Below are 26496 nucleotides of genomic sequence, written 5' to 3' on the forward strand. Positions count from 1 at the left end.
AGCTGGTTTTATTCATGAACACGTGATACTCCTAATCTACCAACTTTCTGAGGAGTTATATAAACAAGCATTCACAGATATTATAACCCAGAACATGCTTCACTATTACTGTACTAGAATAAAACAACCTACTTGGTCCAACTCATGGCGAGAAGACTGGACTGCTTGGTAGGACAGATAGCTTTCCTCCATTGTTTGCCTTGTTTGCAAGAATCTGCCAAAGCCATACACGCTCAAAACAGAATCCATTTTCCGGCTGCTTTAAACGCTTCCATCAAAATACTGCCAAGTCACGGGGTTAGGGCTACAGGAGCCGCAATATGTATAGGAGGTAGGTATAGTAGCTTTCGAAGAATGGCTCGAGACAGAATCTCTGTCTAGCTGGTGAAACTGTTTTGGAACCATGGTGTATTTTGGAAATGCCACAGCATATTCTTGATTGGACTCGGTCAATCATACTATTCACCAGAGATTGGGTCTGCTTGATCTCATGAGATGGCATGCATACTAGGTTATACTGTATCCATTAGCTTTGAGAACGACCTTATCGTGCTCTGGACAGAGCTAACTTCGGTCGTTACACACGGAAACTCTGAAAGTATGGAAACGTACTGATGCTGACTTTGATTTCCTGAAAGATGTGATAGGTGGGGTACGTCATTTTTCATATGCATCCACCCTATTGACCTGAATATCCCTGGAATCAAAGAATTTGGCTCCTAGGAGCGGGGATTTGGGACAGCCACCAGGGTTCACCAGTGGAATAAGTGGAATAGCCCATATTGTGGCAAATTAGTATATAAATTAGTTTGTCTTCCATTGATTTTCTTTGTCATGCCGTATCGCACTTATTTTATTCGGACCATTTTCATTCATCCTCTGCATCTGCCTTGCTAGGTGGCACAAAATGCCTAATCATCAAAACGCGGCATATTCCCACGATGATTTCCCTCTGAATGACGTCTTTAACAGACGATCTCTCTCGCGCAAAATCGCGAATGAAAGAGAACCAAGAATTGGTCATAATCGGCTCCGCTTTGAATGCAAGCATCTATCTTTGGGATAGGAAGGCCCTCCCTTTCTGGCGTGAGATTCTGAGGGAAATTCTCTTTATCGAGGTATGGCAGAATCTTATAGGAACTGTTCCCCTTGCTAATTTCTGGAAGTCGATTGAGGAAACCGAATTGTCATACTACCGTCCGAGTGATGGCAAAACAGTCGATTTAGAGATTATTGAGCATGCAAACATCTCCTTTCTTGCTACAAGTAGCACCTACTTCATAATCTCAGGAATCCGCTATTATCCTTTAAGCATGACTCGGGAAAATGAACTACAGTTGTTCCAATCACAAGGTTGGAATTTGGCCATGCTGGCGCACGGTTTAGCTCATAGTATTGGTTGGTTTTGTCAGTTCCAACTGGAAAAGTCTCAACCTGTTATTTATCGTGCCGATAGAGGTGTCGGTATCTCAAAGGTGGATAGGTCAGCGTTCTGATCCCTGTGAACACCTTGCTTATGCATCGAGCGCCTCGGGCGGAACATAAGGGGTTGCCGAAACTTTTGGATTGATCGCCTGAGCTATGTTCATAACGAGTGGCAGAATCGTCCATATAGTTTATTCTTGTTATATGCACTGGGAATATTTACAATCCACGTCATCCACGCCATCTTCACAATTTACACACACACAATTCATTAACGCTCGGCGGCTCAGGAAAAAGGACAAGGATCACTGGTTTAACGTAAATTGTCCAAAAATAATGCCCCGCCTCCTAAAGCCCCATACATGAAACAGTCACACTGTACATCATCTCGCTATCCCCGATATTTACGCTCAAGCTTATTTATGAGGCGTCTGGGATCCCCGGCATGGTAAGGGAAGATGGTGCAGTTACAAATTCAGCTGAAGCCTGTTAGATATCAAGCATATATGGGTAGCTTGGGTATTTTATTGGTCGCTGACCAAACATTGGGCATTTTCTGGCATGGTAGGCTAGTGGTTAAACCCAAGCAGCTACACCCCTGATATGCAGTACCCTATCGGAGACCGGGCTCCTGGGAATGTGTTGATCCTGGGAGCCACCAACCAACGTGACAATATGTGAAGCTGTCCGAGCTTGGCATGAGGTTTGCATTTTTTTGATTCTAGCAGTGCCCCAGGACAATCAGTGTGGCTGTGGAGACGATCAAGATCACTGGTGGACGAATACTTATGGCACGAGCACGACGTTCTTGAACCTTCTTCCACAGCACTACCAACATACGACTGGAATTCATTTGGCCGTCATCACCAAGCCCAATATATTACTGACATGCTCTACTTGCAAACCAAAATACCCCCAAAAGAGGTGCTATGGAAACGCGCCATCATCCTGCTCTGTGTCCTCATACAGCTAATGGTCGCGGCATTCAGTTCTACCATGGCGTACTGGACCACCCGACTGCGGCGATCGATGAGATTTGATCTTGCTGCTTCAGACTCTCCAACCCAACTCATCGCATCAATACAAATGGCGAATCACGTGCTCGCTGCAATGATCATGGCTGCGATCGTCTCTGCGGTTTTTTCCATTTGGGGGATCTACGTCGCAATTTGTCGGACGAGTTTACCGAAGAGCGATGGTCACTGTCTTCCGTGGGGAACGGGGCAATGCATCTACGGTCTCATTGCCATAGTTACGGGCGGCTACGTAGCTGACCACGTGGAAGGCTTTCAATCCTTGATTGCGACATTCATAGACGTTAAGGATCTGCCATACTACGAGATCGTCTATTACGGGAGTGTTGCCCAGGCTGCCTATGGAGCCCTGGTCATTATCGTGCTCGGTGCTCTTGTCGGGACTCTCTTGTTCTTGACAAATCGCGCACACCCATCGAACCTGCAAGTTGATGTAGGTCTTGAAGGTGATGATTGACGTGTCAGGCTCCCATAAAAGTGATCGCTGTTGATACAGTCAGAATTCTGACGGAGATCCTATCCAGAGACTCAACTGGTTGGGTTGGACCGCGCTGGCGGACATGAGAACATCAACATGCCTCAACACTCGACACTCATATGGGTAGAAGAGCTCAAGTCACGGGGACGCATGGGCTATATCGAGATGGAAAGGAGAAAAGTGCTCTCTGCTTCTGCATTTCATACTATACCGATAAAGAACCGCTACCTCTTGATTGAATCTGCTTTACTTTTTCATACATCATCATTATCTTCTAGGTCCTGAGCACGTTTGATTGCTATCTCAAACTTGACAAATTATTAATTGAACCTAACATACATGGCGATTAACCTTCCAGCCTGTCAATTTAACCAACATGGAAAATCGGACCGAGCACAAAAAATACAAGATCACCAAACAATGTCAATGGTCAATGATACATATGGACAAACAGACAAAAAAATCCCAATATCCCTATAGACCAAAATTTGGTCGGCTGTTCGCTCAGTGGCCGAGTAGATGACTCCCATCTACTCGTAAGTCATTCCTACGACTGCACAGTTTAGGTAGGCAGTGCGTAGTCAAGTCGGAACAGGAGCCCTCCCCAGAGTATCTAATGGCCACCACCCCTCTGGAGTGATTCGACCTCGATTTTCCGGATCAAACACAGCACTCGCTGGTTCCAGATAGGCGACGTACAAATTCCGACCCCCGCGCTTTCCATGTGTCAGGTAATGGACCTTCAGATTGTCACGACGTAGAAATCTCCGATGACAATAGGGCACCCAGCAGGCATAGGGCTTTACTCCGAGATGACCCATAAAATGTCGCTCAAGGGTTTTTTTGGCGTTTGAAGCGGCTATGGCAGCCCCCAAAAGTGCAAGCAAATGGTTTGTGAGGTATTCTATCGGTATTCGCCTCGCAGCCATGGGAAAATGATGCTTGAGTACTCAGCGTGGATTCATGAGTGCACATACTGGATCTGCATTGGTCTTGAGCATGAGTCCCTTGGGAAATATTGCAACAGTGGAGGTCGGAGCTGGTGAAGACTGCAGAAGACTGGGGTATATGGGGCGCGACCGGCTCTAGTGTTGAATTGCAGTGTGAACTCCAGTCTAGGCAGGGTACAGTCGATAGCGAAAACAGCTTCCACCCTTCTGATCGCTTTTCTTTCCTTAGGTCCCACTGCTAAGGTCTTAGCGCGGATCCTTTATTTACCGAATCGCAAAAAATGAGGGCCTCCGAAAAGTACGTACGATCTAATACCATGGCTGTCAACGGTTCACCACCCAATATTTAGAAGTGGATCCAACCTTACGGGCCAAGATACAGTTTCATACATCATGTATTATTCAATGGCCCTGAATAGAAGATCTATGCTAAGGCCTTGGCAGTGGGGCCGGAGGAAAGAAAAGCGATCAGAAGGGTGGAAGCTGTTTTCGCTATCGACTGTAACACGGTTATTCTACCTTGTTGGTAGTCCCAGGTGAGCAAGCAACCTGGACAATAGAAGTTTTGATCTTCTGGTTTGCCTCCTTCATCTGATATTGGACATCGTCTGAGTTGAAAAGTCCGTATGGCAGGAAAACCGAATGCGAGATCATTGACCGATGCTGGATTAGCATTGTCGGTCAAGAGAGCATTTTCTGGCCGGGCGATATCGTCGTCCACGCATGTCTCATGAGGCGATGGTGTAATTACCATCGTGGGTCCATCTTGATCCTGCACTGAATTCAGAATCCGTTGCATATTTCCTTCGAAGGATGGATAACGAGCGATGTCGATAAATGACGAGTGATAAAGACCGCAGTACATGTAAAATAACTTGAAAAGGAGTTGATATAAAACGGCTGCTTCTTGAGAAAGAGATCTCAATTTGGCACGGTCCTTGGGTTTGTAGTTATGAGCAGACTGAGGGGGGTTTCTCTCCGAGGTGCCGTCGCTTGGTGATTCACCCGCAAACAATATAGCATGTAATGGCTTGCCTTTGCATTCTTTATGAGGGACATCAACGCAACAGTGAAAGAAAGCTATCGGTTAGTTTCCATATCAAAAAAAAAATCTACGGATCAGCTGGAGGTGCAATTTAAGGTGGCATTGCTTTGTGTCAGAATCTGGCATAATTCAACGATGTTTTTTGAAATTCTACCCGTCTTGGCTCCAAAGGGTGCCCATTGTCGAGATAAAAGTCACCAATCGAGAACTATCAACAGCACAGTGGATTACCAAGCAATAAAAATGGAACATGGAGACTTGGGTATCTGAATTCATTTACAAGGAAATCATACTTAAGAACATTACCACACCCACAGTGACCGTTCTGGCTCACACCGTAGTGCTGTGCTGCTTCAAATATCAACATCATCCCAGTCTCAGGGAGTTTTCTTTTGTCCTGCTTCAATTTTTTCAGGGTCCACATCGAGAGATAGCTGGAAATGTCTGCACACCTCGAACGCGAATCATTTGAAGTACTTTCATGGTGCAGTGACTATGAAGAAGCTGAGTCTTATTACACACAATCTTCCGCCTCGACAGAAGCCACCGACGAGCTCTCAGAGACAAGTGAGGACCGTGCATTTGTGGTTTCTGATGGAGAGCCATCCAGGAGCGCAAGCAGTACATCGAGCTTCCCTGGGACCAACCAGCTTCCTAGTGTTGAACAGGATGGGTCATGTGTCAATGAGGTGAGTATGCGCAGTGAACCGAAATGAGTCCAAACTGATCGAATAGCAGGTCGGTCGTCGATGGCCTGTCGGCACCATAGCAAAGCGGCTGGTGAATGAGGACGGGCATCTTGTCGAGCAGTACCTGGTTCTCTGGTGCTCTTGGGAAAAGCGCATGCCTGCAGTTATTTGACTCTCGCAAGAGTGGCCCAATCTGACCATGTATCAGGAGGGTCTTTTTGGGCTCTGCATATAAGGTCTGGTCAAGCATATGTTCAGTTTCAGGAAGTCTGTCGGGGTTTCAGTATGGTTATTCTTTTCATTAAAGCTAGTCACTCGTGGAGATTGCGAATAGAATATCGAAATTGGCAGATATTGTTTGACGAGTGCCGGCAAAGCTCAAATAGTCTTGATTCAGAGCAATACGAGTAGATTATGCGTCTTTCTAGATGTTTTCGGATAAGCTACTCCCAAATTCTTCGAGTATTGGTATTGAAATTTACGTCTGCAGTTGCGGTAAGAAAGTGGAAAGCAGCTCTTCCATGTCTCACATAAAATTTGGCCAGAGGTTATGTACACAATCCGAAGGATGAAGAAAAGGTATGGTGGGCAATGCAGCCAAGGGGGACACGGTGGATGATGCGGAGTACGGAAACGACTCTACGCGTGGCCACAGGGATAAGCGGAAGTGGCAGCCTGGCATCACGCAAGTTGAACGATACACGATTTCAATGATCTCTTCTCGTATGTGCTCAAACTTCCAGGACGCTGTCTCTATCCGAGGGATGAAGAAAAAGTGCTCACCTGCCACGCCTCTGGTAAATGGATCTAGCTGCGCAAGGCGAACTTCCAACCAGCGAATTCTCTCGGACAAGCAGGCTGAAAGGTAGTGACATATTTCCTCTGACTCTGTTGAGGAGAGCAGTGGGCTTGGACTCATCCACCGGAAAGCATGATTACTTTCGGTGTTGGAGTAGAATAAGCATTCCACAATGGGATGTTGCACACGCTGTGCCGCCGTGCTTCCTGAATGCAGGCTTTCGGGCTTGGACTCGTCAAAGTCCATCGCTAGGTATGGGGGCGGTGCCGGCAGATCAGACTCGTTCCAAATTTGGTGGAGATCCAGATCAAAATCATTTTCTACTACATTGTCAGCAAAGGTCGCTCGGCGAGGCAGGCTATACAAACCATTCCAAATATATTCCATAGTGTTGCTTAGGTGCGGACGATTCGTTCTCAGAGCTCGCAAAAGAACCATTTGCGAGAAGATGGAATCTGGATCATTTATATGAAGCTTGGAAAGTGATTTTCTGTGTTTGTTTTGGTTCGTTCTTATGATTCAACGTTCAGCCTCACCAAACATTGATGAATCACCGCCATTGAAAACAAGCCCCATATATCAGTGGATTACACAATTTCCATTTTCATTCGCGGTTCTATTCACAGACCACAGGAAATGATGTGGCCGCTCAGTCCCCTGTGTCTACTTTCAAGCTCATTTTTGAGCCGTATACCGCTTTTCAAGGGGAGATGGTGCTGTATGAAGTCAGCTGAGCTTCACAAGCACTCCCAGGAGCAAAACACCTTATTCGGCAAATTATCAGAAGATTTTCTGAAACTCACTTATTCGAACCCGCACCCTTTTCCTTGTCGGCCCAATCCCACGGCCCAATCCCACGGTGGGAATAACGAGGCAGGGAATCAACACTGCAACGCCCTGTCAGCAACCGGGTTCCCAGGAGTGCTAGTCTTCTCCTTTCCTAGTATCATGCCTTCTGGATTGAAAAGAAGTTTTCCCATAGCTCCTGTGGACTGTCTCCCGGGATCGGTGGCAGTTCTCGTTGTATGTATGACTGAAAGGCGATCGAGCAAGACACTGCTTGTCATGAGCAATATGTAAGCTGTGATTTTTTCCACCGCTAATTTAACACACAACCGATGCATTGAGCGAGGATCTCCAGTTTCCCAGGACCACATTGCTCCTGGGACCTATGTTCGTCGTTCGATTTGTGTAAAATGGAAATAAGAGTTCAAGATCCGATATTCAGTACATCTTGCAGGTCATTTGGCAGCATTCTATACTCCTGCACTGATATCCTTCATTCACTTCCAGCCGAGCTACTTCACCAGGTCGTCCAACTCAGTATTGGGATGTTTCTTAGATTGGAAAGCGTGTACTCGCGATGTTCCCTATGGATAAACTCGGCACATTCTGCTGCATCAAACATCTCCAAGCTTCCAGATCTAGTATTCTCATGGAATCGTTGAAAAATAATGCCTCCCAAAGTCGGAGCTACCATTGAACCCTGAAGACTCTGTATTGTGATGAATCTTCGCATTATATATAACTGAATATCTGTTCAGTGTTCGGCCCACATATCAAGCCCGGGATGAGTGATACACCCGAATTTGCTCTAGACAAGCAACCGTAAGAGTGATCGGTAGATTTACTAAAGCAGGAAGAGAGTTCTACTCCCGAGTGAATAGTCCAAGTCCCTGCTCGTTGTGTTCACGGGGACCCACGGGTACCCATGCCTGCGATTTGGCGCACAGACCATCTATGAGGCGGGAGTTGGATCCATATTGACTTCACCACTCGTGAACCGTTGCCACGGTTCCGAAAGCTGTGCACGACGCCGAGCATGCCCCACATCAATGGATCAACGTTATCAACGAACACCGAGTGGTGAACCAACGTGAATCATCAACACATAGTCATTCAATATGCTTGCACAAACTGCAGGCCGTGGGGGTCACAACAAGAACAGTTTTGTCACCAAGCAAGGCTCTGTTGAGCTGGGTGGATCAACGGTTGCATTCAACACTTTTATCAAGTGTAAGATTGAAGTGGTTCAACTTTAGGGGTGCTCTATTAGTTCTGACCAAACATTCCAGGCTCCGGCTAAGTGAGCTGCAAAGTCTATAAATACGGCTGCTGTCTCCCTAGAGCCAGTCTTTCATTCACAAGCCAGTCTTGCGCTTCACTTTACTAGATATCATGATAAGTTATCCCACGCCTTGTGATCGTGCCTCTGCTGACATGAAACACACCAAGGATAAAAAGACCGGCTATCTAGCGTGCATAATTTCTGGTCAGAGACAGGCATAACGAAGATACAGTCGTTCTCGAAATCAGCTTGACCAGTACACTCTTCGACTATCTTTCTCTGCCCTACTGCCAAGCCTTTAGCGCAGAATATCGATTGGGCTGGACGCATCAAGCTGAGGGGCCCACGGTATAAAAGTTTAAAAGTCATCGTGCAAGTTCGGGGAGATCACACCGGACCACAACTTAGTGGTGTTGGCTCAATAAATAATGGACGCTAGGGCCTTGGCAGTGGGGCCGAGAAAGAGAGTCGAAGAGTACACTGGTCAAGCCGATTTCGAGAATGACTGTACCAGATGTGAGTTCGATCCGATTGAGTCTTACCAAGTGACTTCCAACCATTCGTAATGCATCTAAGCCTGCTATAAGCACTGGCCGGAATAGCCGATGTCACAGGTATGTTTTCTACAAGCCTTTATGTGAGGAATATTGTCAGAGCACCGGGTGCTGTATATTTGACATTTCGAGTTGTCGCTTTAGAAGCTAACATGCGTGGTTGCATGCTCTCCAGACACGTGTACGATATATTGTTGACCATTCTATTAAGCCCAAACATGTGAGTCATCCATTCTCACCGGAGATTGAGACTGACTGAGAATATGAAAATTTAGTCTACGAACAAAGACATATTGAGATAGTTGACGCGATGTGACGCTGCCTGCTGCAAAGTTTTGATCGCTGTCAATCTCGACAAGCGTCCCATGACATGACCAAGATCGTCCCTCTTGATAAACTCGTTCTTGGCCGATAATTTTGGAACACCAAAATGGGTCTGCTGAAATCACTATCTGTCCCTAGAAGGTCATATCGTGGACTGAAAGTATTTTTTAGAACAAAGGAACCCCATACCTGCGTCCACCCATTTGTTGAAAAGTGGCCAGGAATGAGCTAAGAAGCCAGCTCAAACCAAAGGTCTGCTGCAATGCCTGGGGACTATTACCGTCAGACCATTCTACCTGCCGCGGATGATCACTTGTCAATACTTGCACTGCTTTAGCTCTAGGTGCCCTCCCAGTATCCCATTTTCATATCTCATTTTCATTTTGCCTTTCATCGTCTTGTTTGTTGGCTGACATAGCTTCCCCAGCTCTCATTTGGCTTTAGCAAAAGAAGCCTACTGCTCAAGATGGACTCAGCTATATTAGACGGTACTGAAAGCTCACCACCGTTCGAAAAGGCCCACACCTTGGCCGCCATCTGGCTCCCTGATCCTCAAAGCATTATTGACACTGCTCACCCAAGCCTTCCATAATCCTTGGACCATCAAGTCCGAGTAGCTCATGTACCTTCACGACAATGCAACCTCTGGTGATCAAAGAAACCCTTCAGTGAACCAAGCCACAATTGCTGCATATTCGACTTCCGCTGAATCACCGAGACGAATCAACCCAAGTGCTTTTCTTGTCAATGCTCAGAATCGTGGCCAAGCGGGGACAAAATCTGTAAGTTGAATGCCGCGTCACTTCCTTTTAAATCTGAGTATGATCTCAGTGCGGAACATGCATACTAGTATTTGATTTCAAGTACAGTGTCAAATTGCTCGCGCTCAGCCTTGCCAACTCCTGAGATTGGTCTTGGCCGCCCGACTGCGTCAATATTCAATTCGCAACTCAAATGGTCCAAAGATCGAGATATTCAGAATGGCGACCGAAAGCTGCTTTGCAAGAGCCGCTACCAGAAGAAACAAACACCATGGTGACTGAGTTATTCAAAATGCACATCACAACAGCGGTGTAGGTTTGTTAATCTGAACTTGCAACCCGTCTCCCACCAGCGACATTCTTACTCGACCCGGACAAGATCCCCCATTCAAGGACCACTGGACTCCACTGGAGTCTGTTCGATTACACGCCTTCATTCTTCCCTATTGCGATGTTCCGTCTGGGGAATGTGTGGGTCTTTGAGGATTTTCTCTGCTGACAAAATCGGAGATGGAAGCTGCTAGATCTCATGGCGTGCCTTCGATTGGATCAGGTCCCAGTTCTGATCTCCATTAGTTCATCAGGATCCTGGTCCGGACACCGAGAATGCCGACTTTTGACTGCTTGTTAAACTCGAATCAAGTCGGATGGAAAATGAATGACAAGGGATGGTACTACGTTTTTTCACCATGCTCAACTCCTTTCTTTGCTGAGCGGAACCTCCGTCCGGCCAAAGGACAAATGAGTCGGATGGATTGGCTCTTGCAGACCTCTCGCTGACAAAAGCATGCCGGCGCTTACACATGCCACACTTCCCAGGTGATTCTTTCGGTGTCCAACAAAGGGTATGGAGAATATCTCTACCAACGTATTTGCTCATGTACCAATCCAAGTCGTGACACTCGTGGCCCTGTGTTCCTTATCAATGGTTCGAATGGGCTCATACTGATACCCGCCTATTGCCTTCCGATGGAACGGAGAAAATACCGCTCGGTGGCCATTCAAGCAAAACGCTATCATAAATCTCGCGGCTTGGCGTTGTTTGAAGACAGGGCTGGTTACCTACCGGAGTGTCCACTACCGTGAGTTTCAAGGTTCAGACATGCACCTTGGGCAGATCTGATAGAACTCTGTGCTGACATCTAGTCGAGGCTGCGGAATGGAATGACTCAATGCCTTGCTGTGGAAAAAAAATGAAAGGCTTCCATCCTTTGAGGCTTGATACTGCGCCCTGGTCGTACACGTGCAGTGTAGAAGATGGTCTTTTCAGAGGAATTCATTAGTGAATTGAATAGCATCAGTATATGGAAAACTCTGTCATTTTCACGCGATTGGAAACATCCAGCTCACTGCGCACCGCATGACTTTTGACCTGACAATGCAAGTTCAATGGTCATTCTGACCCAGAATGCCCATCATAGCCGCAACAAAGGCTCGATGTTCGTCATGTTCCTTGATGAAATGACCTTTTGTTTGCTTTGAGAGACAGTCCGGCGTCGCGTTGGCTTCCACTCTTCTGAGACGTACGCTCTGTCATAGGTGACGAAGACACTGCTCAGTGGATACGATGACAACACACTCTGCGAAGGACTCGAGTCCAGGTGGTGCACAGAATGTCTCCGATGAATACTCCGCGCTCGGGTAGCACCATGATGACCATCTGAGCCCTTTGTATCTCTCACGCCGACCTTGCGCGCCAATTACTGTCACTTCTCGCTGCAGCCCCGCCCCGGTTCTTTTGCTGGGCACGTCTGTGCGCTTGAGTAGATTGAAACTTGAGACATACAAGGTGCCAGTCCGTTAGCGTTCAGGTTTGGAAATAGTGCCAGTGAGGCGAGCTGCATTTGAGCAGCAACTGGTGTGAATGTGATAATTAATGAGGTTGATTGATTCATGCAGCCAGTTCTATCTGGAAGTCAGAGGGCGACAAGACGTGCTCTGGGAAGCCTCGCAACAATGGGGAATCTGGACGGTAATCGCCTCCCGTCTCCACCATTGTTCCTATCATCATGCAATTCATGATGACAAGCCATCACTATCGTCGTCTTTGGACGTGTGGCTGAGTTCGCTCGACTCCAATGAACTGCGCAATCTTCAGTTCGAGCCTGTGCATCATCTCGAGGTCACTTGCGGGCGACAGAAGTATCGAAAAATATGAGTTGACGTGTTACATCCTGCAACGCATTCGTTTGTTGGTTGGTATGCCTTCCGTCGATAGGTGTCGTGTTCAGCTCGCAGCCTCGAGAAATCGCCACGATCAACGCGTCCGACAGATCGCTAGGTGAGGTTGCTCAGACTCGATGGGCCGTGTATTGAGATAAATGCCAGCGCCTCCTGTGCGGCCATTCATAGCCTTCTGGCTTCCGTTCTTCTGTCCGATCGCGGGTGTTTGGAACAGGGATACAAATGGTACAAAGTCCGTGCCTAGTGGACTGGCCACGACACCCGTCAAAGATGTCGTGCAGGTTGACACGGCATATCGTACTACATAACACTTTTCACAAAGCAAGGTGCACGGCCACGCCCCTCCTGCCGTTGCCTATTGCACTCAGGTAGAATTCGTGCCTACTGAATCATTGCTAATCGAAACCAGCAGGAGCATTTGTCTATTGAACCGCCAAAGACTGCTTGTGTGGACGTCAGAGTGGCTCTCATCTTGTTGGAGATGAAGCTAAACTCTCACCGACAGAGCACAACGTGATCAAGCGAGCGGCGCAAACATCGTAGCGGGAGTTGTCAACGAGGAGAAAAGTAGATTTCATCACGTAGCTGAATGGCGCATGGTCGTCTGAGTAAAATATTGAGGCGGACTCGACCTGAAGGGTGGGTCTGAAGCCGTCTCCCTAACTTTGGTGAAAATATCTAGGGAGGCAAATAAGTTGGGGACCGATGTACATATCATCCTGGGGTAGTCATTAAAGCCCAGTAGTTGAGCAACGCCATACTCGACCGAAAAAGCCCTACGCCCCATGTTGCTTTGTCTCAGATACATCGTTATCTTCCAGTCTATCAGAAAATGGGCTGGGACGATGCTCCCTTATCTGTGGTTGTCTCGTAGTATTGCATGAGTCACAAGCACCTGTCTCCCGCTACCGTAGTATGAGGCTAGATCAGGAATAGAGCCGCGCCAAGAGAATTTGGCCTACAGATAAGAGCAAAACATGAAGCGAGCATTTCCGTCATACTGCCTCCAGATATTTGTGGCCCGCTCATGTAGCTAGTGGGAGGAGCGATACACTTTAAAGTGTGATGATTTAACGGACGCGAAAGTAGCGCACAATTAGCCAGGGCGTGAGTTAACGCGGTCATTCTCGGACGCGCTATGTGGGTCCGCGTTGTCTTGGCGAATGCCTCATGTCAATCTCCACGTCGCTCCCAGGAGGCACTTTGACAGGAAAATACCAAGGATTGACACGAAACAAGTGAAGCCGGACCCACCGCACACCTAGACAGAAGAAAGCTATCTTTTTAATCCGCTTACACTGTCTTTCATCCAGAGTTAAATGCAGTTTTTCAGCGTTGAAGATTCATCTGAACAGGCCCCCAACGCGAGCTCCACCCCCCTTTAAACTGATCAATCGGAATCCCACGAACCTGCTGTCCGGGCTCTGGGCGTAGGCTTTTCAGCTTCCCAAAAGATATCCCTGATTGCAGCCAATTTTTCTGTCTTGGTTTGATCACTTCATATGGATGAAGTTATATTGTCTAGAAGGACCGACCCAATCAATGTGTCCTGCCCTGCTCTGGAAACTGCAGCAAGCGCCCAATAGAGCATTATCACTCTTTCAGATCAAATTAAAGCAACTCAAGAAACGCTACATAGAGACTTCTTACGATTCCCTGAATCAATTACATTCTCCTGAAACTACCGTAAATCATGTTTCATTCAACTCCGATCACTCGAGTATCGAAGAGCGCGATTGAAATAGGGGGTTCGGGCTTTCTTTGACTGCTTGGCGGATGGAACAACACGTAATTTGAACAATGATCGCTTCAGCGTTTGTATAGATTCAAAGGTGGCATTCCTGATTGGGTGGATAGCGCGGTGGATGCGACTTTTGTCAACCGTCTTGATGATACTCTCTTTGCACGTGGAAGTCATCAATGGAAAGTTGATGGTACTCAGCTGATCATTTACAATTCGATCATGAGTTTTTCCGCTACCGCTGCATCTGTCGGAGAGCGCCAACTAGGTGGAGCCAGTTGAGCTTTCATCCGGGGACAGTCCCATGGTACATATAAGTGTGATCGGAGAGTTTGACGAGCATGAAGCACTGCTTCAAAGCCAGCTGAGCACCCTTAATCGCATCGTTAACGAAATTCAAGAACAATTTACTGGAATTTACTGGGATATCTAGTTTCCGCACTGACCAGTGAGTCAGAATGAGGAATAGCAGTCAGTTTAGAACGGACGTCATTATTGTCGTCGCAGCAATCATCCCACCCAAAGTATCCAGCAATGTTCGTGTGCGAAACACCGCCAGCCGGCATTGCATTCTCAATAACTTCGACGTCAACAGACGTTTAAGTAGAGTATCAAGTTGGGATTTCTATGGACCTGCATATGTACAGTGTCCACACGCCTGCAGTTCGCAGCTACTATGTCGGTTTTGACATCACAAGCTAGCGCGAGTTTATCAGCTTTTTCTTACTTTTCTAGACAGCTCACGTCAAAGAAGCGATCTGTAGGATTATTGCTAGAAGAAAATGTATGCTGGTCAAAAGAGCGAAAACAGATTGTTTACCCTTTGCGAATGATTAAGCTTTCAGCCCATCTCACGATATCTTTGGCTTAGCTCTGTGTTGTGGATTTTACATCCCGCAAATACTCAAACGGATGATTGTGCGAAGTAGGAATGATAAATGATCGTTTAAGTCACTCAGGAGATGTCATAGAAAAAACAAACTTGCCGGCCAGCTGGTAGCCACGATTCCATTCATATGTTAATATCGCTCGCCGGGCGAGCTATGTTGAACCTCCAATGATGGCGATTAACGGGGTCCTTCTGGTAAATGTTCAGCTCGAGAAACTTTTTATGAGCCACACATTTAAAATTTTTATATCTTGCGAAAGTCAGTTTCAACTCGACATTCTCATCACAAGATTCATGTGCAAACCAACGTATTTAGTTTCTGGAAGTTCCCAGTGATCAGATCTTGGTCTGTGACCTCTAGGAACTCACAGTCACTTGCTGAAAGACCATTTGCTGTCGGAATGAAATAACGTCTGGTTTCGACAGGACCATAATTTATTTGCTGAACGAGTTCCACCGCAAACTCGGGAGGCTTGCTGAGAGATTGAAAGTAGGAAACACAGTTTGCTACTGGCTGTGATTCAGATTGTCGAGCCCAGCTCATAAATCGCTGGAACTTGCTTTCATGCATCAGGCGAGCGTCTCTATAGGGCTGGGAGCAACAGAAGATGGGGGGGGCATGATTGGATAGATGGCAAACGCTAATCGATACGTGACTCAGACTTCGATGTTGAACTTCTGAGGTATGGTCTCCAAGGGATGGGGATCATTTTATATCTTTGCCGAGGCATCTTGATGTGAAGAGTGAGACCCTCTCAGTGTGAGATCTTGTAAACTGTTCATTTACTTTTGTCCAATACCGCACGCATCACATGTCATGGTACGCAACCGAGCATCTATTTATCCGCTATGTCTGCCTAGATCCTTATCTGATCCATCAATCGCAATCTTCCGATCGGGGGCACTTTGAAGGTTAGCCATGAAGCAAATTTTCTTTAGACTAAAACGGCCAAGACTGCATAACTCACTGCATATACATGCCCTGTGCTCTCGAAAGCAGTCTTTCAGACTCAAAAGAGCGGCTCAAAATGGTTTTTGAAGAGCGAGACTTGTTCGGATCGGCCGAACACATTGATGAAATTGCAAGACTTACTTTTGGTGAAGAGGCGAAATTGACAGCTTGAATAAGATCACGCTGTAGTATGAAATTCAGGACCGATGCGCCACAAAGCTGGAGGAAACGCATCAAGTAAGCTCTCATGCGTCGTACTGGAACCTCTTGCCTCGATCTGATCCACGATTTTCAAAAGCTCGTATGAAATAACAAATTTTTTTACTCCTGACTTGGCAGCCTGGACGTTCCACTGTCGCTCGGGCGGCCAAGTTTAACGTTCTTTATTGCCGGCAGAATTCAATATGATATAGACGGTGTGGGGTAGGGGCTGCAAAAGCTTTTGACCACTCACTGTACTGGTCTGAACGCTTTGTTAGTGTTCCCCTCTCTGCTCGCGGACAAACCCGATCCTGAATTTTGTTACCCCTCTTTTACCCGCCCTCAACATCTTGATTCACTTACCTCGTTTGCAGCCCCAATATCTTGTCAAAGCGGAAATGTTTTTCTAAGATGGCCGACAAGATCATTATTGCCGTGGACAAAGATTTACATTTGGTAACAGATGAATATGATGAAAGAGATTGGAGCTCTGACACTACTTCTGTTCAGTCCTCTTTATACCAAGGCTTGGTAGAGCATGGTCGAAAATACCAGGCTCTTAAACCCGACGAGTATTGCTTTCCTGCCGACGAAAAGCAGTTTGAAACGTACGATGCTGCTCATCTGGTAGCTGTGATCGCAGATGCAGACCAAGAGAACCCATTCTTTCGATCTCCAGTCAAACCAAGGAATGTCCTTGACATTGGGACTAGAAAGGGGACTTGGGCTATTGATGTAGCTGATATATTTCCTGAGACCGATGTTCGAGGTGTTGATCTTTTTCCACCACCAATTTCCTGGGTCCCCCCAAACTGTGTATTGGAAGTGGACGACATTTTGCAACCTTGGACTTATAATGAGAAATTCGATTTAATCCATCTCCGCATTCTTGCTTGTGCTTTCAGTCCAAAAGAGACAGACAAGTTGATGAAGCAAATCTACGATAATCTAGAGCCTGGTGGATGGGTAGAGCAAATGGAAATCCATCCCACGATCTATTGTGATGACAACAGCGTTCCGGCTGGTAACATTTTGTTCGACATAGGACCAAGGTATGTAATACATGCTTTCTATATGTGACGATCTTTTATAGACAAAGTTTTGCTCACCATTCAAAGATTCGATGCTGCCGCCGACAAGTCAGGGAAGCCAATGAATATTATCCACACGATGCGGGCATCCATTGAAAAAGCAGGATTTGTAGATGTGCATGAGAGGAACGTCAAATGGCCCATTGGGCCGTGGCCAAAAGATAAAATTTTGAAGGAACTTGGAGCGATTAATCTTTCGCACTGGCTCACCGGCATGGAAGGTTACACGATGTTCCTTATGACAAAATTTGGGGACCCTGAACCCTGGACTGAAACTGAAGTACATGTGTACAATTCTCAAATGAGAAAGGAATTATTGAATCCTCGTCACCATGTCTATCAGCGATCAAAGAGAGTTTGGGCCAGAAAGCCACCAGCTGATACCTGATTCAACAAGGTTACCAAGTGAAGATACTCATTACCACGGGTGATCGATACGTTCGAGTATATCAGCGCACAGTATCTTTCTTGCTCTTTGAACTAGAATCCCTCCTGCACCATATTCAATTGCAAGTGGCAAGGTTCCAAGATCCCCCATAATTTAAGTCACGTAAATCATGTCGTTCTCATCCTCGCTAGAGAGAAGCGCGTGGATTGTCGAGGAGTGAATGTGGTATGTCAGTCTGGATATGGATGGATTAGTCAGAGTAACCCTCAGAGACCAGCGATCGACGTGATTTCTTTATCTGGTTGTTGAACAGGGAGTTGAAGGTTGAATGGACTTTGGCGTTATAAAATGACATCATCAGTAGCGCAAAAAGTGTTGTAATTGATTTAAAGTTTACAGACTGGCTAGATAGAGCCCCCTTCCCTGAGGCACTACGCCGTACCATTGGTTGCAGCGGAATCTAGAACCAGTGCGATCCAGACTAGGAGTCAAAATAGGTCACCGGGAGAGCAATCTTGTGTCTGGACGGTACATCATCTGATTTGCAAATCCAGTGCATTTCCTGTGAATCAGCGCGCTGCACATTCTCGTTTTGTGCCAACAGTTCATCCATAGATCGAATGGAATGGTGAGGCTACTCACTCCCCAATTTTTACGTTCAATCTCAACCATGAGGCGCCAGGAGAAGGGAAGATGGTTCTGCTCCAAATTCAGCTGGCGAACATGCTCAGAGGAGCAAAATGGCTCTATCAATTCCCATAAAATCCAGATTTTCAAGACATGGGCCTCTGACTTCAAAGCTTCCAGACTGTTTTATCATCTTGAGCAAGCCTTGGAGTGCCACGAGAAACTGGCCTCTCAGGGACTGTTGTAAAACCCCTAACAAATTCAGCGGTAGCTGTGGGTTTCCGGGATTGCAACAGACTGGAGTTGAGACGGATCTATTCTCTCGTTTTCGTCAGAAATGCAGGCCGTGACCACTGAGTCTGCCAGCTGTGAAATAATGGCAGCGTATTGGTTTTTGTCTATCATGACGATACATACGGCGACACCAAGCTATGGGCAGTGCTTTGGACCAGCTTACAGATGACTGCAGAGTAGAGTGATTGCTGGCTCAGCTTAAGGTCGGAGATTGGCCAACGACATGGATGGTCGGGCGGAGCGGGATGCTTCAGGGTTTCTTCGAAACGCAGGTAAGTCTGTCCAGTGGCTCCTTGTGTTCAAGGTGTGATTGAATGTCAGTGGTCCGGCGCGTTACGCGTGTAGATATTGGACCACTGCGGCCATATACTCTAGCTCTCACTTGCACGTGGAGATCCTTCCCTCCTCACGCTTCCTTCAATACGTGTTTCTGGCCTTCTTCACTCGTAGACATCCAAATCCAAATCCTCCAACAGGTTATGAGCCCGGCAGCACATACCTGACACCTGATACTTGATCACCGTCACGAGCGAATACAACAGAAAACACCTCGCCGGCCCTGAGCGTCGGGCCGGATCTCTTACTTTACTTCATATCACCCACCACCAAAGACACACACTCTCCGGCACGCCGACATGGCGGATCGCCACAATTTTGATGGAGACGATGATGATGCAGATGGATGGGGTGCAGAACTATTTCGGACAGCAGAAAACAGGACACAAGCGGATCGGTTGCCGACGAAGACAATCACTTATCCGAAGCTGACCACCTGTCTAAATAGCGATGAGAACTTCGAAGAATGGGACAAAGATCTTCGGCTGATTCTAGCAAAGGATGGTCTATTAGACCTGATTGACGTGAATATTCCCAGACCGACAAAAGACATTGAAAATGAGAATGCTATGAGATGGAGGGATATCTCTGCCGACATGGCTGTGTGGTTGAAAGACAACATCATCCCCGAACTATGGCAAGAACTCGAAATATCGACTACCCGTGTGAAGAGAGGCTACGCAGATACACTCTACAAAGAGATTGTGAAGCTAGTGGAGAAACATAACACACTGGCAAGAGCGAAAAGAATTAGAGCCTGCCGCCTGATGTCAAGTTCTGACTTCCCCCTAAAGTCTCACTATGTCCGTGCATACGTACACAACGTTATTGAGCTCCGGAAACAAGGAATGGGGCCATCCCCATACTGGGCGTTTATTACTATGCTTGACGAGGTACCGGATAAGGTTAGAGAGAAGTGGTATGAGAAGCTAGACCAAGAGGATATCAACCCGAACGATTTCACCGATACAATGTTAATCCAACACTCAAAGAGCATTCGACAGCAGCTAAGGCTGAATGATGAAGATGGCGCTGTTCCCGCGATGCAGGCAACCGGCCGAGACCGCAAAGACAAGAATAAGGACAAGGAAAAGGATTCTAAGCCATACAGAACACCTCCAAAGGACAAGACAGAAAAAGAATGGGTCGAAATCGTCAGAAAGAGAAAAGACAACAGATCTGGAGGGTGTGGACATTGCAATCTCAAAGGCCATAAGGCCAAAACATGCTGGTATCTATGTCCGTGGCTACGACGTAAAGGATGGACTCCATTGGATAAATACTGGGCTTACAAACCTGGTCTGGACTGCGAGACATGTAAACCTCTATCAGAGACTAAGTCTACAGAAGAAACTTCTCCACCACCACCCCCTACAGCAGCAACAGCCGCAGCTGCGATAGCTACAGACGCCTATCTTGATGATGTCTATAACCGCCACTACCATGCGATGGCTATTGAAACAGCTAATTTGATGATCCCTGATGATCCCTATGATGAATACATACAGTCAGTTTACAATCGTGCATGCATCTCTCAGAACGAAGAGATGTTCGATCAACAGGATGAGATTCTGGATGAAATTGCAGATATGGCTGTGGACCAAACATCCCCTTTAAAACAAGGCTTATCAAGTGATCCGGACACCGAAGAAACTCTCATTAAGATCCCAAATGAATTGGGAGCACAGCAATGGCTCCTAGACACGGGCTCAGGCAATCATTTGTGCACAAAAAGAGATTGGATATTCGATTACGTCGAGTTCAAGGATGGTATTAAATATGAATGGGAAACCTCCTGTCCGGGAAACAAAGGGACTGCATGCGGATATGGCAAAGTTAAAATCACCTTATTACAGGATGATAACAGCCTACTGGATGTCATAATTCCAGTTATGTACTCTCCAGGTATGAAATATAACCTGTTGGGAGCTTGTAAACTACGCCGTGACATGCAATTCGCCTACAACGATGACACTTACGCCCTACATGACAGAGCCTCAAAGGCAGTAGTGGGACGCGTTTTCTTTCACTCAGGAGTGCCGTTTCTCAAACACAAAGACTGTGGCTTACAACAAATTGGCCTCTCCATGGCAAGTATTTCAGCCGAAATAGCCCACCGCCGTCTTGGACATGCTGGTGCCCCGAAAATAAAGGCCACTGAGAAGGATCTTGACGTCGAAGTGGACCATTCAGAACCATTTAATTGCACCGCATGCAAGCTTGGAAAATCAAAGAAAAGAATCTCTCGCATACCACAGGTCCGTGCAACGCGCCCAGGACAGATGATCCATGCAGATCTACAACAAATCCGCCCACAGGCTCTTGGTGGCTACAATTATGCTCTAATCATGACAGATGACGCTACCAGATGTCGATTTACGTGTCTTTTAAAACATAAGGATGAAGCTTCTCACGAGATGATTAAATTCGCTACGCAAATCAAGAATGACACTACCGCCTATCCGCAGGTGTGGAGATGTGATGGTGGATCAGAGTTCTATAAGTTCACAACATGGGCAAAAGAAAATGGACAACGAATTGAGCCTTCCGCCCCCTATGCACAGCAGCAGAATGGTCTTAGCGAGATATCAGGTGGCTACATCGTACAGACTGGACGGACAATGGTTATCGACGCCGAAGCCCCAGAATACATGTGGGGAGAGGCTATTTTGACAGCAACCTACATCATTAACCGGCTACGCCAAGCCCCTGGCTCACCATCTCCGGCAGAGCTATGGAATAAAGGCATGAATTGCAGAGAGCAGCCAACGTCACTAGCTCATCTCCGTGTCTGGTATTGCAAAGCTTATGTGAATATCCCTCCAGAGCGGCGTGTGAAGAGCCAAAAGATGCGTCCACGTGCATGGCTAGGCCACCTCGTAGGCTATATTGGAGAGAATGGTCACCAATTCCGTATCTATGACCCCTACACAAAGAAAGTGTCAATCCACCGAGATGTTATGTTCTGGGAGACCAAATCTGATACCCTGGTAGCTGGTGTTGAGGAGATCAAGATCTCTCAGCTAGGAAATGAGCAAATCAACCGTCAAATTGTAACAGGAGCAGTGAAAGACACAGACAGAGAAGATATTGCCCGCCTGACAGAGCTCTTGAAAGGTGCTCGCAATACATACAAGTCTCTACACCGTGAGACAAGCCGCTTTTACAACAATCAAAACAAAACAAATAAGGATCTCGAAGCCGCAGCTCGCATACATCAGCAACGTGCAGATATGTTGGAAAGACGAATTAAAGACCTCACTAAACAGCTACAGCAGTACCGTGAGGAGACACCAGCGACAGTGACATCAGAGTCCTTAACACCTGAAGTAATTGGACAATTCCCCCAAACAAATGCGCCTCTTAGAGAAAAGAAAAAATTCCATAACGAAATCTCTGGAGGATTTAACGCAGACGAATATGATGATGATGACCAGACACCAACACCAACTCCACAAACAACGACTAGTCGGTCTCAGTCAACAACTAGTCAGACCCAATCAGAAACTGAGCAAGCTCCAAGACGTTCCGGACGTGTCACAAGGGAACCGAAGCGCTTTGGAAACTTCGAAAATTGGAAGGATCTTGGCAGAAGCGTCTCTCAACCACCGCAAACTGATGGTGCAGACGATTTCGACTACATTGCAGGCCTTGAAAGTGCAATTGCGATGGCAGCTTTTACAGATAATGATGATGATTATGGCGAATCAAGACCTGAGACGGCAAAGAAAAAGGACTGGCAGATTAAGCGACCTACCACCCATAAGCAGGCTATCACCACTCCAGAAGCCTCATTTTGGCAAGCTGCAATGGATGAACAAGTGTCGAAATTGGAAGCTGCAGGTGCCTGGATCGAGGTGGATGAGATAACAAAGCCAAAACATTTGCAAGTTCTACCAGGGAAATGGGTCTTTGACACCAAGACAGACAAAGATGGCTATATCACACGCTATCGAGCCAGATGGGTAATCTGTGGCAACAGACAACGTCCCAGCATTGATTTCGATGAGAATTTCGCGCCAGTAGCTGCTGACCAGACCGTGAAATTGTTGTATGCACTGATCGCTGAGAAAGGTTGGAAAGCTCGCCAATTCGACGTGATAACCGCTTATTTGAATGCGGAAATTGATAATCGACGTGTCTACATGCGCCTACCGACAGGCTTTGCGAAAGAAGGAAAAATATGCCTGATTCAGCGTGCGCTGTATGGTCTGCGACAGGCTGCACATCTCTGGTGGACGAAATTTAGTGAAATACTATGCAAATTGCAGTTCCGACGATCACAGAGCGATCCATGTCTCTATGTCCGCGGGAATTCGGCCGAAAAGACCCTTTGTATGATTGCAATCTACGTGGACGACGCAAAGATGGCCAGTATGAGTGACGAGATCAATTCTAGTGTGATCAAAGAGATTGAAAGACACATCGAGATCAAAGACCTCGGTCTACCAACGAGGTTCCTAGGCTGCGACATCAGCTTCGAAAACAATGACATCTTGTTCTCTCAACATCAGTACATTGACGGTGTTATACACACTGAACATATGGCCAGTGCAAATTCAAATACAATTCCGATCGCCACAGGCTCCGACACAAGCTTACCAATGGAAAAGACTCTATCCAAGCAAGACGCTCAATCCCTTGCAGAGATCACTGGAAAGATTGGATGGATTGCAAAGAAAACACGTCCTGATATTGCATACGCTACAGGCGTCTTACAGAGGTGTAGTGCTTATCCATCCACTGAAGCCACTGCGCTTGCGAAACATATTATTCGATATCTCACAGGGACACCAAGACTAGGATTGAAATTCAGAAAGAAGGCCCCTATTGCAGTGAGTGAAAAGGTGCCGCTGAAAGGTCTAGTAGGCTTCGTCGACAGCTCTTTTAGCAATGACCCTTGGACAAAGAAATCTGTGCAAGGCTGGATATTCATGTACAACGGGACACCGATCTCTTGGTCTACAAAGCGACAATCCCTCATTGCGCCGTCGAGTACGGCAGCCGAATACATTGCATACGAACATGCATCGCAAGAGGCTTTATTGTTGAAGAATTTGCTGGTGGACATGCAGCAACTCGATCAATCCCCCGTGATAATCTACACTGATAGCGACAATGCATACACTCTTGCACACGGTATCGGCTTTAAGCCAGCGACAAAGTGGTTAGATCTACGCTATCACATCATCAAAGAGAGAATCGAACTCGGCAAGATCAAATTGGTGCTGATCGACAGCGAGGACAACGTCGCCGATGGCCTGACAAAGGCCCTGGACACCACCAAGTTCAAAGCTTTCCGGAAAGGACTGTGGATGGTGGATGCATAAAGAAGAACAAAGAAAGGAAGGCAAATCATGTGATCTATTATTTCCTAATTGGGTAACTACACCTGATTTTATTTTATTGCAGAAATGGACATTTCAGGAGGTCTCGGAGGTCTCCGTGCTGCGAGAGCTACGGGGGGTGTGTCAGTGGTCCGGCGCGTTACGCGTGTAGATATTGGACCACTGCGGCCATATACTCTAGCTCTCACTTGCACGCGGAGATCCTTCCCTCCTCACGCTTCCTTCAATACGTGTTTCTGGCCTTCTTCACTCGTAGACATCCAAATCCAAATCCTCCAACATTGAACAATTCAGAAATCTTTTGCATCTAAGGTGCAATCTGTACTAACAAATCACGACCTCTCTTGGAAAGTCCGATTACATATATCCGGGATCCACATGTCTGAAAGAGTGGAAGAGGTGGTCCTTAGTGAGAGCCATCCGTTTTTTTGTTCTAGTTTGGTCAATCAGGCAAAATAAGTTGTAAAAGTACAGGCAACAAGGATGCTACATGTAGCGCCAATAGTAATCATCCACTAGTCCGTGGCTTCGGCTGAGCCTATTAGCTCAAGCGCTTGAAGCAGATCCTGGTCCAGTCTGGGCTCGGAATAAAACCTCATGGCCGATGAGAAGCGGACTGCGCGGGCATTGGTGAGAGAGTATTAACGCTAGTGAGCACATTACTGGTTCTTGTCATTGCACGGGACCAGCGAACTGATGACACCAAATTTGACTGTCTCTGTCAACACTTCTACCCCTTCTCCTGATCCAACATCCCTTGGCCTTGCAACCAACACCTAGTGGAGCTTGTTTTCCCCACATCTAGAGGCAAAGTGACAGAAGGTTGTGGATTATGGCCATCAGATATTTGAAGAATAAAAATCCTCCTCAAGGTCGCCGACTCACCAGCCAACAGGCACCCGGGAGAGGGGCAGTGCAGGCGCGGACAGAACAAAATATAGCCATATGTTATCCTCATAGTATCTGTCACTCCTTCCTGAGTCACATTTTTCAGAAATCAAGTCACCGTTTATTCCGGATCAACTCCCTCGCAATAGCCAGGGAACGAGCAAAGGTATCCACGTGTTATTGACACTTCAAATTCCGATAAGTTGCTCTCTGACTTGAACAGTGAGCATTTAGCGGGTTGTTTGACTACACTTTACCGACCCACTGTCGAGGCCGGTGATAAATTTGCGAATCGAGATATGACCACAGAGGAGTTTTTGGAATTTGTCTACAGTGATGCTTGATGAATTTTTCTAGTAGTTCGAGCCCAACTAGTCATCTGGGAATGAAATACGGGGAATGAATGAAGGATGGAGCATTCGAATGCCTGTAGTGACAACAGGGGACTTGCATACTCTTTGGGTTTTTGGAAGGCTATCGACTGACGGATAGTATGAAGAGCGCGTTTCAAAGCCAGGTCCTGTAAAAACTTGGTTGCGGGTGAGTGAATAACAAACAGCAGTTGACGTCAGCTTCAATAACTTAGATTTGGGTTGAGAAGGGTTTCTTGTATTCATCCTGCTGCCTATTGATTTACCGTATGTATGAAAGGTGTTTTTCCTACATGGAATGATGCGTTTTTATGAGTTCTTTCTGTTATCGTCTCAACATCTGAAGATTCAGACATCTAGTTCTTGGGTCAAGCCGTATACTAGCATCCCGAGACCATTTTTCGGATCTCATATGTAGGACCGAAAGATCTGGAACCAATGCGATTGGAAATTCTTGAAGAAATTGGAAAATAAGATAAATGGAAGAAATCAACCAATTCAAACCATGGAACCATGCACCGGAATGACACTTCCAGGGAAGCATTCACATCCTATAAGTTACCAACCATAATCCAGATGATCAAGAGATCGACAAGTGGATCGTACACCCTTCATATGCGATGATTACGATTCTAAACAGCCACAATTCTAGAATCATATTTACTGGAAACCTCCCAGATCATGCCACTAGGCTCATTAATTCAAGTTAGTTGGCTTGAACGCACAGATCACCTAGCAGCATCGTGATTTGCATGAAATACATCTCCAATGACCTCGGCATTATTTTTCTGCAGACCAGAAATATCTCTAATCACCATCTGAAGCAGTTTCGTATGGTCGTCAAGGGTCTTCTTCAAATGGGCCATACGAGCAATACAACCTGTACATGCCGTACAGGCCTCGTATATTGTCTCTCTGTCATTCTGTCGATGAAAATGCATTTTTTTTCCTGATGGCCTAGAGCCTGCGAGGTCAACGCTTGATGCTCGAGGTCGCTTAGCTGAGAAGCTATTGTGAGGTTGAAGAATTTTTGCCGACCCATTCGGTAAGGCATGTTCG

At 46.6% G+C, this 26496-nt stretch overlaps 5 protein-coding genes across 5 annotated transcripts; 3 read left to right on the forward strand and 2 right to left on the reverse strand.

Annotated features, from left to right (window-relative positions):
* Window positions 1-2313: 2313 nt before the first annotated feature.
* N7483_002490 (uncharacterized protein) lies at window positions 2314-2916 on the forward strand (the record flags this gene model as incomplete). The annotated part of the gene is made up of 1 exon (XM_057085927.1): window positions 2314-2916. The coding sequence occupies one exon, from the start codon at window positions 2314-2316 to the stop codon at window positions 2914-2916; it is 603 nt and encodes a 200-aa protein (XP_056952076.1).
* Window positions 2917-4311: 1395 nt separating this feature from the next.
* On the reverse strand, window positions 4312-4752 carry N7483_002491 (uncharacterized protein; the record flags this gene model as incomplete). Its single annotated transcript, XM_057085928.1, has 1 exon — window positions 4312-4752. The coding sequence occupies one exon, from the start codon at window positions 4750-4752 to the stop codon at window positions 4312-4314; it is 441 nt and encodes a 146-aa protein (XP_056952077.1).
* A 620-nt stretch (window positions 4753-5372) lies between these two features.
* On the forward strand, window positions 5373-5793 carry N7483_002492 (uncharacterized protein; the record flags this gene model as incomplete). The annotated part of the gene is made up of 2 exons (XM_057085929.1): window positions 5373-5621; window positions 5671-5793. The coding sequence occupies 2 exons, from the start codon at window positions 5373-5375 to the stop codon at window positions 5791-5793; spliced, it is 372 nt and encodes a 123-aa protein (XP_056952078.1).
* A 9440-nt stretch (window positions 5794-15233) lies between these two features.
* On the reverse strand, window positions 15234-15512 carry N7483_002493 (uncharacterized protein; the record flags this gene model as incomplete). Its single annotated transcript, XM_057085930.1, has 1 exon — window positions 15234-15512. The coding sequence occupies one exon, from the start codon at window positions 15510-15512 to the stop codon at window positions 15234-15236; it is 279 nt and encodes a 92-aa protein (XP_056952079.1).
* A 993-nt stretch (window positions 15513-16505) lies between these two features.
* On the forward strand, window positions 16506-17573 carry N7483_002494 (class I SAM-dependent methyltransferase; the record flags this gene model as incomplete). Its single annotated transcript, XM_057085931.1, has 2 exons — window positions 16506-17146; window positions 17213-17573. 2 exons carry the CDS (start codon window positions 16506-16508, stop codon window positions 17571-17573), a joined length of 1002 nt encoding a protein of 333 aa, XP_056952080.1.
* Window positions 17574-26496: the final 8923 nt, after the last annotated feature.

The sequence above is a fragment of the Penicillium malachiteum genome (genome assembly GCF_028827825.1).
Source record: "Penicillium malachiteum strain IBT 17515 chromosome Unknown utg000001l:1.0-8184562.0:1.0-8186909.0, whole genome shotgun sequence".
NCBI lineage: Eukaryota > Fungi > Ascomycota > Eurotiomycetes > Eurotiales > Aspergillaceae > Penicillium > Penicillium malachiteum.